At 44.1% G+C, this 14,422-nt stretch overlaps 2 protein-coding genes across 6 annotated transcripts in view; one reads left to right on the top strand and one right to left on the bottom strand.

The window, feature by feature from the left end:
• The window catches only part of LOC309606696 (solute carrier family 22 member 10-like), a 234,399-nt gene that overhangs the window by 205,083 nt on the left and 14,894 nt on the right, over positions 1-14,422 (top strand). The gene's annotated exons all lie outside the window — the stretch shown is intronic.
• Positions 3,525-14,422, bottom strand: part of LOC309606732 (phospholipase A and acyltransferase 3) — a 28,134-nt gene continuing 17,236 nt past the window's right edge. For all 5 annotated transcript variants that reach the window (XM_082344210.1, XM_082344209.1, XM_082344213.1 and 2 more), the window contains 2 exons: positions 11,163-11,431; positions 3,525-3,797 (listed from right to left, as the gene is read on the bottom strand). In XM_082344210.1, coding sequence (XP_082200336.1) covers positions 3,696-3,797; positions 11,163-11,431 — 371 coding nt within the window. In that variant the 3' untranslated portion in view covers positions 3,525-3,695. The remainder of the gene's footprint in view (positions 3,798-11,162; positions 11,432-14,422) is intronic.

The following is a 14,422-nucleotide window of genomic DNA, read 5'->3' as shown; positions in this document are numbered from 1 at the left end:
AAATCAGCTCGTTGGTTTTTCAAAATTGCTGTATCTTTTGTGTCTCCTTGATTTATCAGTTCCAGAGAGAGGTGTATTTAGATCTCCCACTGTCATGGGGAATTTGTCATCTTCTCCTTGCAATAGGCCAAAATTTTCAGTATCTATTTTAGGACTTTTATTAGGTGCAAACAATTTTAGAAGTATTATACCTTCCTAGTGAGTTGAAACTTTTTTCAGAAACTTTTTTGGAGCCTTTTTCAACACCAGCAACTAATTCTCTGATTTCCCAGATACCAACTGGGTGTTCAACAATTCAGTTCAGTTTTGACACTAACCACTGGGAGCTGGCACAGACCTCAGAGCTTAAGTGCTCGGTCCCCTAAGACTGCCCTCCTTCACCTTTAGACACCTTTCACCGTTCGCAAGACCCAGGCCACCTGTACTTCTGTCAATGGGCTAAAAATCAGGGGTTCCCACAACTCTTCCTGAGGTTCAATAATTTGCTAGAACAGCACACAGAACTCAGGAAGGCACTTTAATTATGCTCACCGCTTTATTATAATGTACGGAACTCAGGAACAACCAAATGGAAGAGATGCATAGGGCAAGGTGTGTGGGCAAGGAGCTTCCATGCCCTCTTCAGGCAGCCACTCTCCTGATACCTCGATATGTTCACCACCAGGAAGCTCATCAAGTCTCCTTGATCAAGAGTTTTTATAGAGCTTAATCTTCAGCTTGCCCACCCCTCACCTCCCCTTCTTAGAGATCAGTAGCCTGAAAGTTCCAACCCTCTAATCACTTGGTCTTTCTGATGACCAGCCCCACCTTAGGGTTATCTTAGTGTCCCCACCCTAAGTCACCTCATTAGGACAAACTCAGGTTGATCAAAAGGGGCTCCTTAGGAACAGGAAAAGACATGCCTATCACTCAGGAAATTCCAAGGGTTTTAGGAGCTCTGGCCAAGAACCAAGGATAAAGACCAAATGTATTTCTTATTATGCCACACCTTTTATCTTTTTTCTGTCTAGTTATCATTTTTGGTTTAAAGCCTATATTGTCTGATATTGATATAGATATACCAGCTTTTAGTTAATTCGTATTAACTAATTAACCAGTTTTTAGTTAGTATTTGCCTAGTATATCTTCTTTTAATTAAAAAAATTATTATATGATTTATTGAAATAATTTCAAAAGTTTCATTTTATTTAAATTTTCAAGTTCAAATTTCAGATACTTTTAAGATGCTTACTAGGTAAAAATTTTAATATACAAAAAGTACTAGAAAGACTAGTACAGTGGTTACCCATATACCCGATGCATAGATTAAAAACTTGTTTTGTCATATTTGCTGTATCTGCATCTATTTTGTAATAAGGTCATGTGTTGTACATAAATCTCATACCATTTTCACACTTCATAAGATTCATAATTTCTTAATATTCTTTTTTTTTTTTTTTTTTTTTTAATTTATGGCTGTGTTGGGTCTTCGTTTCTGTGCGAGGGCTTTCTCCAGTTGTGGCAAGCGGGGGCCACTCTTCATCGCGGTGCGCGGGCCTCTCACTATCGCGGCCTCTCTTGTTGCGGAGCACAGGCTCCAGATGCGCAGGCTCAGTAATTGTGGCTCACGGGCCTAGTTGCCCCACGGCATGTGGGATCTTCCCAGACCAGGGCTCGAACCTGCCTTGGCAGGCAGATTCTCAACCAGTGCGCCACCAGGGAAGCCCTCTTAATATTCTTAAATACCCAGTCCATATTCAAATTTTCCCTATTATCCCGAATTGCTTTTATAGTTGTTTTTCACACTTAGTTGTTTTGTCTCCAACATGTCTTTCAGTCTAGGACAGTTTATACACACCGCCAATTTTTCTCCTTGATAACATTAATGTTTTAAAGACATCAGGTGAGTTATCATGCACAATGTCCATCTTTTTAACTTCAGTCTTTGTGTCCTTATATTTCAATTGGATCTGCTGTAGACAGTATTCCCTGGATTAGTTGTCTAATCCAGCATAATGTTTGTCTTATACTTGGCAAATTTAGTCCATATATACTTATGGTCATTACCAATATATTTGGAATTAGTTCTTCCGTCTTCTCTGGTCATTTCTACACACCCCACTTTCTGTATGTAATGTTTATTTTTTAATTGAACTGGGTGTTTTAGTTTTGCTTTCTTGTGTTTATTCTACTTCATTCTTTTTTACTCGATAATTAATTTGGAGGTTTATGCTCCACGCCTCTGCATCACCTTATGCCATGCGACAGAGGGGGCTTCAAGAAACCCACCCTTTAATTTGGGCCTGTGTCCCTTGGGTTTGGGGAGCTTGAGAACTGGCACGACATGTGACATCAATAGAACAGAAACAAAAAGAAAGAAAACTACACTGGGAGACACTACTCTTACATCAACACTGGGACATGAACGGGCACAAGCTTATCCTGGACCAGGTGTGGGCCAAGCAGGAGGGAGCTGGCCAGGAGCCATTTGTAAGTCCTGTCCAGGATTCCAAAAGACTGATGGTCCCCAGACAACCAGGGCTGACGAAGGAAACATTCGCAAGCAGACAGAGGAGAAGACTTGCCCTGTGGAGGGAAGGACAATCGGCCCCAGCAGGGTACTTCTGAGGAACCCACAAAAGCCCCTTTCAGGAAAATGGTCACTTTGAACACCTGCCAAGCCCAGCGAGCAGCAGCAGGAAACCTCAAGCGACCAACCACGAAGGGTCGTGCCTTCTCCCCCAGACCCTCCCCCGAGGGCTCAGCAGCACCTGCATCAGTCATGGGACCAGCCACACCCCCAGCCCGAAAGCCCCGAGGCAACCGTGTACCAGGGGACCTGGCCCCACTGGGCAGAGCTGATTGGCCTAGTGGGGCCACCTGACCCAATGGCAGCCAATCAATCAGTAGGCTGAGTTAAGTGTGGTGAGCTGAGCCAATCAGATTCTCTCCCAGGAGCTTGCGCTGGGAGCACCTCGCAGGCCACGGGGAGGGATGAAACTGAGCAGATGTGGGGAGAGAAGCCGCAAGAGCGGGTGTGGGATCAGAGACTTGACGGGGAGGGGAGGTGGGGAGGGGTGTCGTGACAGCCCAAGTGAAGAGGACGCAGGAGTGCTTCGGGGTGGAAGTGATAAGGCTGAGAAAAGCTGTGGAGATCAGAGGGAGATAAAGGAGGTTTTAACAAGATTGGCAAGAGCATATAGTCTTTCCTTATGGCTGAGGTTTGAACCCCGCGGACATAGACTCCACTACTGAGTCCTGGAAGCCAGCCTGGGTCTAGCTCCAGGCCAAAGGTCCTGGGTGTGCAGTGGTCCCTGTTCTTGCATATCAATCGGGTTTGTCTGTCTCCCTTGCTGCCCACCTGTATCCTCACCACTAGAAACCCCCATTACTTGAGATAACCGGAGTTGGACTTTGTTTCCTGCACGTAAAGAATGCAGCCCACAAATAGAAAGTGAGAGAAAATCACCAAAGAGGCAGAGAACAACATGGCATCAGCAGGAACAGAGCGCAGCTGCACCCTCAACAGACTTCACGCCAGGCAGTTCTTGCTGCATTTCCCCCAATAAAATCCTCCTTCATTGGGCTTTATTTTATTCTGTGAAAATAAGCCTTATTGTAAAACAGAATAAATCCACAAACCAAACCTCAAACCCTCTAGCAAAGAAGGCCCCCTTAATGTATAACTTCACTGCTGACAAGAGAGTCCCTTCAAGTCATTGTTTTTGTTTCTTGTTTCTTGAGAACATGATTCCAATGAGGCCCATGGCTGCCAGGCCCACTCCTGCAATGCCAGCTACCATGATGGCATCTTTGACCTGGAAGAGAGAGGAGGGTGGATGAGGTTGTGTGTCAGGAATCTGAGTACACGCCATACATTCAACAAGAACATCCAGCTCAGGGAGCCTCCTGTGCCCCTTGGCCTTCTTGACAAACTCAGGAGTCAACTAATATTGGCAGGGAAATGGGGAGAAGAGGGCAGGATGGGGAAGGAGTGGTGGATGGGGCCAGCTGGCCAATGACATACACAGGTCTGAAGCGGGAAACTCACTTCACCCTGTGAGTACTTAAAGCACACATCCCCAGAGGGTGGCTGTGAAAAGGACAGGGAGATGAAGCCAGATGGCTGAAATCCTGGCTGGCCAACAGGGAGCTCTCGAAGTAAGTGTGAAGTTGAAGAGTCATTGCTATTGAATCCTCAATAAACTGTGACCTCCACGTCAGAGCAAAACCCTCACTTGCCTTCATCTTCGCTGTATCCCCAGCACCCGGTCCTGCCAGGCGCAGAGGTGCTCTTTGCATGTTCTTAAATGACTCAACTATGAAGAGTAGTAATGTTATACTTTAAATTATTAAGATATCTGACTTGTATTGTTAGTACTAGAAAAAAAAAAACTGTTGCAAAAGTAAGAGTAAGTTTCAGGGTAAAAATTGAACATGTATCAAATTTCATTCTTTCTAAATCCAACTAAAAGTAAAATAAGGCATTTGTTTTAGGCATAATTCCACTAGGACCCAGAGAACACTAAATGCAGTGAAGGCACAATGCCCGAAATCATGAAAACTGTACTTTTTCCCACTAACGGTATCATGAACATGGATCAAGAAATCTCACCCTAAAACCAAGCCAAGCATTTAAGCAGAACCAAGAACTGCAAAGGAAAAGATTCTTAATGATTTTACGCCAAGAAGTCCAATGAGACAGTGTACTAAAAATCCCAGTAATAAAAAGGATGAAAATGTGGACTTGGTACCCCAAACCCACATCCTTACATGACACCGCCAACTCTGCCCTTGGTACCCTAAGCACAGAGCTTGCATAGGTTGTGTATGTTGTGGCCGAAAAATTCCCACATGCCCACCATAGAGAAGACTTTGAAAAACTTCAGTGGTTAAAAAGAATATATGTTGGCACTGCCCAGGCTTATCTGAGCCATAAACGTGTCCAGCATAGCTGTGTGAAATGCCAGGAAATACACCAGTGTAACTAACATCACAAGGTACCCAGAACCCATGTCGACAAAAGTTTGAATGAAGCTACTGACCTAAGGTTTGACTGCCGGTCAGTCTTTAGACCTTCCTGTTAAATTAAAGGTAATTAGGCTTGGCTTTGCGGCAACCGTGGTCCTGTTGGGTTCTTGCTAGGAAGCCTGCATAAAACCACTTGTACCCAGTGTTTTCCTTGCTAAGCTATGTGTCAAGGTGGGAGAAATGGTTTGCAGATAATGGAGTAGGAACAATAAGCCCCCAGTTCTTTACAGAACCTCATAGTGTGAGGAGAAATGCTGATGGAGCCGGTTCATACAAAAGGTACTTTGTCAAGGAAAACAACAATAGCCTCATTGTTTGTGCTCATGCTTTGTACAGAGTCAAAGTGTGTAACTGAATACAAGAAAGTAGTAATTTAGTTAGTCCTGAGAGTGCAGATTTTATGGAAAGAATGATCTTCCCAGGAGAGACAGAGCTACCTGCAGATGCCATTGATGATTTTCTTGTTGTAAGGCTGCTGGGTCCACCCCGGCCACTGTGCTGAAATTACAACAGTTCTGATCAAGAAAATGGGCTACATGGTGTGCACCAGAGGTCTTCAATCAGAATATTATGAAAGAGAAAAACTGCCCCTCATTATCTTTTCTTTAAAGTGGGCAAACAGTAATCCTATCAGACTGCGGACAATTAGCTGTTTATGCTACACGTCTACTATGAGTTAAGCCCTGGAATTGTTTCTGGGAAAAAAGACAATTCTAATGTGCTTTCTTCACTTTCAGCAATGTTCTAAGTGGATATAAGAAGAGTAATATTATTCAGAAAGCAATTGAATTCAGACTATGAGAGGTTATAAAATAACAATGGTTATAAAATATGTGTACAGAAAGTTGGCTTTAATATTTACAGTAATTTTTAAATAATACCCTGTAATTTATCCAGGTTTATGTAATATACACAATACCATTGGCCACATCTTCAATTTCTATTTATCTTAAAATTTTATCTGACGCAGAGTAGACTTCAGTATGAGTGTAGCTCCTAGTTGCTTTTTGCTAGAGTACTATTCAGTACAAGAGCTTACTAAGTATACATTTTTTGAAGCCTGAGTATTTTTAAGTAGGTAGGTGGAAAATAGGACCATCTTGATTAGAATACTCTTAGGCATGGAAAGCACAAACAACATTTTAGTTTAAATCCATTGTTTCCTTTTCTAACTGGAAACTTAGATGAGTCACATATAGTCCGTTGAAGGAAAATCTAGTCTGCTTCAAAGAGCTGAACACAAATAAACATAATGACCAATAAGATCCTTTTCACACAGAAAAATATCCTCATGAGTTAAGTGAAAAAGAGAGCTGCTGCTTTGATGGCTCTTACAAAAAAAAGTACTGCTGGACGTTATCCAGCACCCACTAAATCCACCCTCTCTAGTGAGATGGGAGAAGTGCAGAAGCTACATTATAATTTGGCCACGCCGTGTATTATGATCATTACTCACCTCGGCCAGTACTTCCCAAGGGGGTACAGGCTTGCCCTCTGGGGGAAATTTGGCAATATCTACAGACATTTTGGTTCTTACACCTGGGGGCGGAGGGTGCTACTGGCATCTAGTTGGGAGAGGCCATGGATGCTACTAAACATCCTGCAATACACAGGGCAAGTCATAACAATGAAGACTTATCTTCATTGTTAATGACCCAAAATGTCAATAGTGCTGAGGCCGAGAAACCCTCATCTAGGCCAAGAAATGAAAGAGGAAATCTTTGGAAACAGTATAAATGGCACCTCTTTTTGTTTTGTAGTATGTTCTGGTTTCATGTTCTGTGAGGGGGTCCAGTAGAATTGTTGATGCTGTTTTATCATTGTTGTGTTGTCATGGTTTTGCCTCTTTCAGGTGGCTAGCTAGTGCATCGGGCTAAAGCCTCAGGAAGAGAATGGGATGTGCCCAATTTGTATTGTTTCATTCTGCAAGAAGGTGCTTGTAGAAAGAGGAAATGATAAAAAATATTTCTTGGTTCTTTCAGTATCTCAAGGTTTGGAATTGTATTTAAATGCTCTAAATATTATTTGTGCAAAATGGATTAAAGACCTAAATGTAAGGCCAGACACTATCAAACTCTTAGAGGAAAACATAGGCAGAACACTCTATGACATAAATCACAGCAAGATCCTTTTTGACCCAGCTCCTAGAGATATGGAAATAAAAGCAAAAATAAACAAATGGGACCTAATGAAACTTAAAACCTTTTGCACAGCAAAGGAAACCATAAACAAGACCAAAAGACAACCCTCAGAATGGGAGAAAATATTTGCAAATGAAGCAACTGACAAAGGATTAATCTCCAAGATTTATAAGCAGCTCATGGAGCTCAATAACAAAAAAACAAACAACCCAATCCAAAAATGGGCAGAAGACCTAAATAGACATTTCTCCAAAGAAGATATACAGATTGCCAACAAACACATGAAAGAATGCTCAACATCATTAATCATTAGAGAAATGCAAATCAAAACTACAATGAGGTATCATCTCACACCGGTCAGAATGGCCATCATCAAAAAATCTGGAAACAATAAATGCTGAAGAGGGTGTGGAGAAAAGGGAACCCTCTTGCACTGTTGGTGGGAATGTAAATTGATACAGCCACTATGGAGAACAGTATGGAGGTTCCTTAAAAAACTAAAAATAAAACTACCATATGACCCAGCAATCCCACTACTGGGCATATACCCTGAGAAAACCATAATTCAAAAAGAGTCATGTACCACAATGTTCACTGCAGCTCTATTTACAATAGCCAGGACATGGAAGCAACCTAAGTGTCCATCATCGGATGAATGGATAAAGAAGATGTGGCACATATATACAGTGGAATATTACTCAGCCATAAAAAGAAACGAAATGGAGGTATTTGTAGTGAGGTGGATGGAGTTAGAGTCTGTCATACAGAGTGAAGTAAGTCAGAAAGAGAAAAACAAATACAGTATGCTAACACATATATATGGAATCTAAGGGAAAAAAAAAAAAGGTCATGAAGAACCTAGTGGCAAAATGGGAATAAAGACACAGACCTACTAGGGAATGGACTTGAGGATATGGGGAGGGGGAAGGGTAAGATGTGACAGGGTGAGAGAGTGGCATGGACATATATACACTACCAAATGTAAAATAGATAGCTAGTGGGAAGCAGCCGCATAGCACAGGGAGATCAGCTCGGTGCTTTGTGACCACCTATAGGGGTGGGATAGGGAGGGTGGGAGGGAGGGAGACGCAAGAAGGAAGAGATATGGGAACATATGTGTATGTATAACTGATTCACTTTGTTATAAAGCAGAAACTAACACACCATTGTAAAGCAATTATACTCCAATAAAGATGTTAAAAAAAATTATTTGTGCATACTGACATCTGTATTTTACTAAGTTACGTAACAATTTTGTGAAGAAATGTTCTACTTATATTAACTTGTGACTCTCTTCTTTAGTCTATTAATAATCACTAAAGGATAACTAAAAATGAGATGATTTGGAGATATTTTATAAATCTACCAAATCTTCTTAAAATAGCACCCTGAATTTGGTATCTTATACTTCCCAAATTGTATAGTAATCTCTATTTGGAGTTTATTGCTGCATAGCAGGGTGGACATTTACCTGAAGTAGAAGCCAGGTGTAATCAACACCTCAATTGTTATGCAGGATCACCCATGAAATCAGATTTATTTAGCATATGTTTCTCTGTTTTATGCTGATATCATCACTGCTACTTTTTAAAAAACTTCTACTGTACCCAGATCTACCAATAAGTGTTAGTTTTCTCATTGAAAAAGATAAATAATTGGAAAACAGGAGAGAGAAGAAAAGAAAATCAGAGGAGCAGTCTAGGGGTACAACCTCTGAATAATCAGTGTTCCCGAATGAGAGAAGAGAAAATGGAAAATTTCCCAGAATTGAAGGAATAGGGTTTCCCCATTGAAAAGTGTCATCAAGTGCCCAGCACAATTCATGAAAACAGATCCACACAAGGTTTATCATAGTGAAACCTCAGAACACTGAAGATAAAGAGAAGATTCTATAAGCTTCCAGAAAGATAAAATTGATCACATACTAAGGATCAAAAATCAGAACCAATTCAGACTTCTCGTAAACAATAGCATAAACTAGATGACAATGGAGCAATACCTTCACATTCAGCCTAGAATTCCATACCCAGCCAAACTATCAATCAAATACGAGGATAAAATGAAGACATTTTCAGGCATAAACAGTCTTTTTAAAATGCATCCTTTCTCAGAATCTATTAGAGGTGGTATTCCACCAAAACAAGAGAGTAATCCAAGAAAGAGAAAGATGTGAGTTGCAGAGGATAAAAGCATTAATACAGGAGAGAACTGAAGGGCATCTCTAAAGGATGCTAGTAAAGAGAGATACCAGGATGACAGTATGCATCAAATGTGACTCAAAACAAATGTTTTGAAGGCCATTATCCCCCCTAGATAGATATGTTGAGTGTCATCATCACCCAGATTCCTTCTGGTTGCCTCACACTTGTAATCTGAGTCATGAGGTTCCTCTCATGGACCCGCCCACTGACTTTCCCAGAAGGAGCCTCTTATAAACTGTCAGAGAAATTGAAACTAGACTCTGACTCAGAGATTCTGGGACTCTTCACCAAACATTGGCAGTATTGCCCTATCCTTCCCTAGCTAGGTGTGTACTTGCTACTAGTCAATTTTTGTATTAATCATCTTTCACATTCATATACATATATACACACACACACATTTATTGTATGTATGTACATATATGTATATGTAAATATATGTATCAAATATACATGTACTTATATACATTTTTATATATTTACATGCATGTTTATTGAATAATAATAACATGAGTGATTGAAGAAAAAAAATAAGAGAATACCCATTGGAAGATATCTACTGTATCATCACAGAGCATAGGATGAACTAACCAACATGCAGGTCAGGGTAGTAAACACAGCTGATTATCAGCAGTATGAGGAAGGCTGAGCATGATCCTTGTAGGGGGTGTTGGTGGGTGCCTCCCCAGCAAGTCACTGTGGCCCAGACAGGCCAGTGGACAAGACACTGGGTGAACCAAGAAAAAGAATGAAGATGAGGACCATTATGACTACTTCAACTATTACAATTTATTAAGTGTATTTTCTGAGTTGCCACTCTGCTAGCCTAAGGATGCTCTTATTTAATTCACACAGTAACCCTCCTAGATCAGTATTATCACTTGTACTTTACCAGGGTTTAGAGAACATGAATCAATCTGTCTGCCAGGCCATGCCCTTGACCACCACAATGACCAAGGAAGAAGAGACCGGATCTCAAAAAATTAAAAAGTACTGAAAATCAACAACCTGATGGATCTTAAACTCATCCTTTACTGAAAGAAAAAAAAATCATACTCTTTGGCATCAACAGGCATCCAAGAACTTTTTCAAACAATTTCTCACACACACACACACACACACACACACACAAATGAGGGGGCTTCAGGGAAGGGCCAGAAAAGGAGAGCAGAAAGTGAGAGAAAATGGGAAGGAATTTACTTACCCAGGTGAAAAAGCAATTCAAAGAAGAGAGTGGCCATGGCCAAAATCAACTAAGTAAATAAACACACCTGCATCCCCTGGGGCCTCCTGGACTGCCCCTTGGCTTAAGGCAGGGCTAAGCACAGGGCTTTTTATAAGTCCCGGCAGACCTGGGCTTCAGATCCCACCTCTGCTACTTATCAGCACAGTTGGAGACAACTCTCAGGAAAAGAGACAACACAGATTTGTTTGATGAAATGAATGGCCATCAACAAGTGCTGTGAGCCTCAGTTTCCACATCTGTAAAGCGGGATAGTAAAACCTGCCTCTGAGGTTGTGGGAAGGGTACATCTCAGGGCCAGGCAGCCAGGGAGGGCTGGGCACCGGGCTGACAGTGAAGGCTGTGCTCACACCCTCGGCCATCATCCCCCGACCACACTGGTCCGCGGTGCCCATCTCCCCACCCTCCTCCCCACCCCAATTGTGACATCCTTGAGGGCAGGGTTCTGCCTCTGTTATTCTGTCTTGTTTGTGCCCCTGTCTCCAGCCCAGCCCAGCCCACACTGATGCCCAGGTCAGCTGAGGAAATGGTCTGGTTCCCAGGGATGGGGACACACTGAGGACGCACCTGGTCACTGCGGGGGACCCCGTAGCGCAGCTCGTTGACGAAGTGCTCGCAGTTCTCGCTGGTCAGCTTGTAGAGAACTTCCTGGCCCACCAGCTCCTCCGCCCGCTGGACAATTTTGTTGGGAGGCAACGGCGCGTACTTGCCATCGTGCTTATTGTTGACCTGGTACCGGTCTCTCCCGGCCACGTCGCACAGCCGATCCTTCTTCACTATGGCCTTGTCGGCCAGCGCAGACATGACACTGGCCATACCAGCTCCCGCGATTTCACCTATGGATTCAGGATGAGAAACAGCGGGACTGGTCCTGAGCCGGCCCACAGGGGCTCAGAGCAGCCCCAAGCCTGGCATCCACCACATCCACAAGGGGATGAGCAGATGTGAAAGGGCCACAGCTGTGTGGCTATGAATAAGGCGCTTATGGTCTCTAGGCCTTGGTTTCCTTATCTGAAATGAGGAGGAGTAAAGTTCCATGATTTGTTGTGATTATTTTTAACCTAGAGAAGCTGGCCTCGTACACCCTCTTGTTTGTGCAAATATGGGCCCTGAGCACACCCACCTCCTGGGAGGAATAGAGTGTGAACTTTTTGTGATCCTAAAAATGCTACACTTCCTTGACACATACAAAGCTGATTACTGCAGAAAAGGTAGATGGATTTGCAGAAGTGGATCCCATCCTTCTTGGAGCAAAGGGACCAAAACCCCACAGCTGCTTCCAGAGGTGTGACACCAGGGAGGTCCACGGGGAGGGGCTGGAAGAGGCAACAAGTTTCCAGAAATGAAACTGCCTTGAAGCAAGGGATTTTGGCTCAGTGGAAGGACCAGGATAGCTGGGAGGGAAAGCTGATGCCAGCACAGAGATTGGGCATAGCTCCTGAGGCAGCCAGCCTACCCCGTGGGGGGAGGGGCAAGCTTTTGGTATGATGGCTGAAGAGGTGGGCTTGCACTACAGAGGCGGACCCCAGGGAACATCGCAGAGGAGGCTCACTGTTCCTCAAAGAGCCTCTGTGGCCCTGCCGCGATCGATCGGGAACCCCCAGGGCTCTTCTCAGCAGGGGAAACATCCTATTACACTGGGCAGGACCCATCTTCCGCTGTGACACCATGTGACAGCAACAAGCAATGGCAAGAGGGTCTGATCAGAGGCCAGGTCCTATTCTGCTAGGCTTTCCAAAGAGGACTAAACCCCTCTGCCCTGAGCATAATCCTGAGATTTTAGAAAATCAGAAGAATTCAGACTTGCTACTAATAGGGCACGAGGTGCTTGAGGATTCAGTGAAGTAAATAAAAGATGGTGCTGTGTTTGAGCCCCGAGTTTGTGGAAAGGCTCAGTGTGGTGATTGGATTAGGGGAGCTCCTGAGACCCAGCCACCTTCAGCCCCTAGGCGCGTGGGTGGCAGGGCTGGGACTGGGGCGAGGCAAGCAACGTGCCTGGAGCACAGAATTTCAGGAGGTACCAACTCTCAGGGATGCAAGTTCAGAGTCAACACCTAAGAGTGAGGGCTTCCTTACACTTCACACCCTGGGTGCCACCCTGGTGAGTGAGTGCACAGGCTGACAGTCAGAAGCTCTGGGATCTGATTCTGGCTCCATCACTGAATGGTCTTGACACGTCACTTAACTTTGCTGAGCCAACACTGGGAATCCACAAATACCAGCTAAGATGGATTCACGGACACACATCAATATAGGAATTTAAAGTTCCTTTTAAAAGAATTATTTTACTTTTTAAAGTTAGTCTATTAAAGAAAATACCAATTAAATAATTGGAGAGAGGACACAAGGATATGGTAAGCAATCAGTGACTAAATTTTGGGAAACCTCAGACTTGACAGTATAGCAGCATGTGTAAGGGCAGGGAACAGAGAGTCAGATAGCCAGGGTTTGAGTCCCACCTCCACGACTTTCCTGCTATGTGACCTTGGACAAGTGGCTCAATTTCTCTGAGTCCACAATTCCTTGTAGAATAGGGTCAGTTCTACCTGTGCCTACAGTACTGGACGGGGAGCTGCAAGGATTAAAGAAACTGACTAGGTAAGGTGCCTCCACCAGTGCCTGACACAGGGTGAGTGCCCAGCAAGTGTCCGCTCTCATTAGTATTGGGTTGTTCTCTAAGCTTCCTTCCAACTCTAATTTCCACCGTTTTCTCAGTAGCAGGAGGTCAGTCCTCCTTGCCTCACCTACTTCACGGGGCTCCTGTGAAGCTCGAGTGAGAAGATGCAGATAGAAGCATATTTCCCTCTAAGGAGCATCACTCACCCAATGAAGGGTGTCACACCTGTCCACCCAGATCCCCTGTCATGCCGGTCCCTGCCTCCTGTCCAGCAGTTACACCCACTCAGCGCAGTCAAGCAATCCTGAGGCCCTACTACGTGCCGGGCCTTGTCCAAGGTGCTGAACACAGACATGAACTAGACAGCGCACCTGCCCTCAACTAGTTTACACTCTAGTGAAAGGACACTGACAAGGAACAAATAGAAAAAATAACACACTTTCAGGTACTGGAAATGCTATGGAGAAGATTACATGAAGTCACATAGGAGAGGATGACCAGGGCAGGCTGCTCTCACTCGGGGTGGGGAGGGCCACGCCCAGAAACAGGCATTTGAACTGAGACTTGAACGATGAAGAGGCGGCCGCTGTGCTGAGAGCCAGGAAGGAGCGTCACAAGCAAAAGGCAGAGCAAAGGCAAGGACCTCAGGAAGAAAGGCACGTGGCATGCTTGAGGCTGCAAGGAGGCCAATGTGGCTGAAGTCTAGAGACCCAGGAGGAGAGAAGAGGAAGCTTCAGGAAGGTCAGAGAGGCAGGCAGAAGCCAGACCACGCCAGGCTCACAAGCCACAGCACAGATCTGAAACTTATTCTACGTGTGATGGAAAAGCCAGTCGAAATTAAAAGAAGACGAGTGACATAATCAGATTTATACTTTGGAATGATCACGCTGGCTGCCCAGTGAAGGAAGGACTGACCGTAAGTAGACAAGAGGCAGAGAGACCAACCAGAAGCTGCAGTAGCATCAGGTGAGAGAGGATGGTAGCTTACCCCAGGGCACAGCCGTGGACATGCTGAGAAGTGATCAGATTGGCGGTCTGATTTGGAGGTAAAGCCAATAGGATTTCCTGATGGATTAGACGTGGGGTGAAAAGGATCAAGGATGATGCCCAGACTTTTGGCCTAAGCAACCGGATGGTATTGTCCACTGGAGCCCTCCATTTGGGGTGTGTCAAGTTCAACATGCCAACTAGACACCCAAGTGAAGATGCC

The sequence above is a fragment of the Balaenoptera borealis genome (assembly GCF_965194805.1).
Source record: "Balaenoptera borealis genome assembly, chromosome: 11".
In the NCBI taxonomy this organism is placed as follows: Eukaryota; Metazoa; Chordata; class Mammalia; order Artiodactyla; family Balaenopteridae; genus Balaenoptera; species Balaenoptera borealis.
Note: the sequence above shows the minus strand (reverse complement) of the source record. Positions and strands in the feature narration are given on the sequence as shown.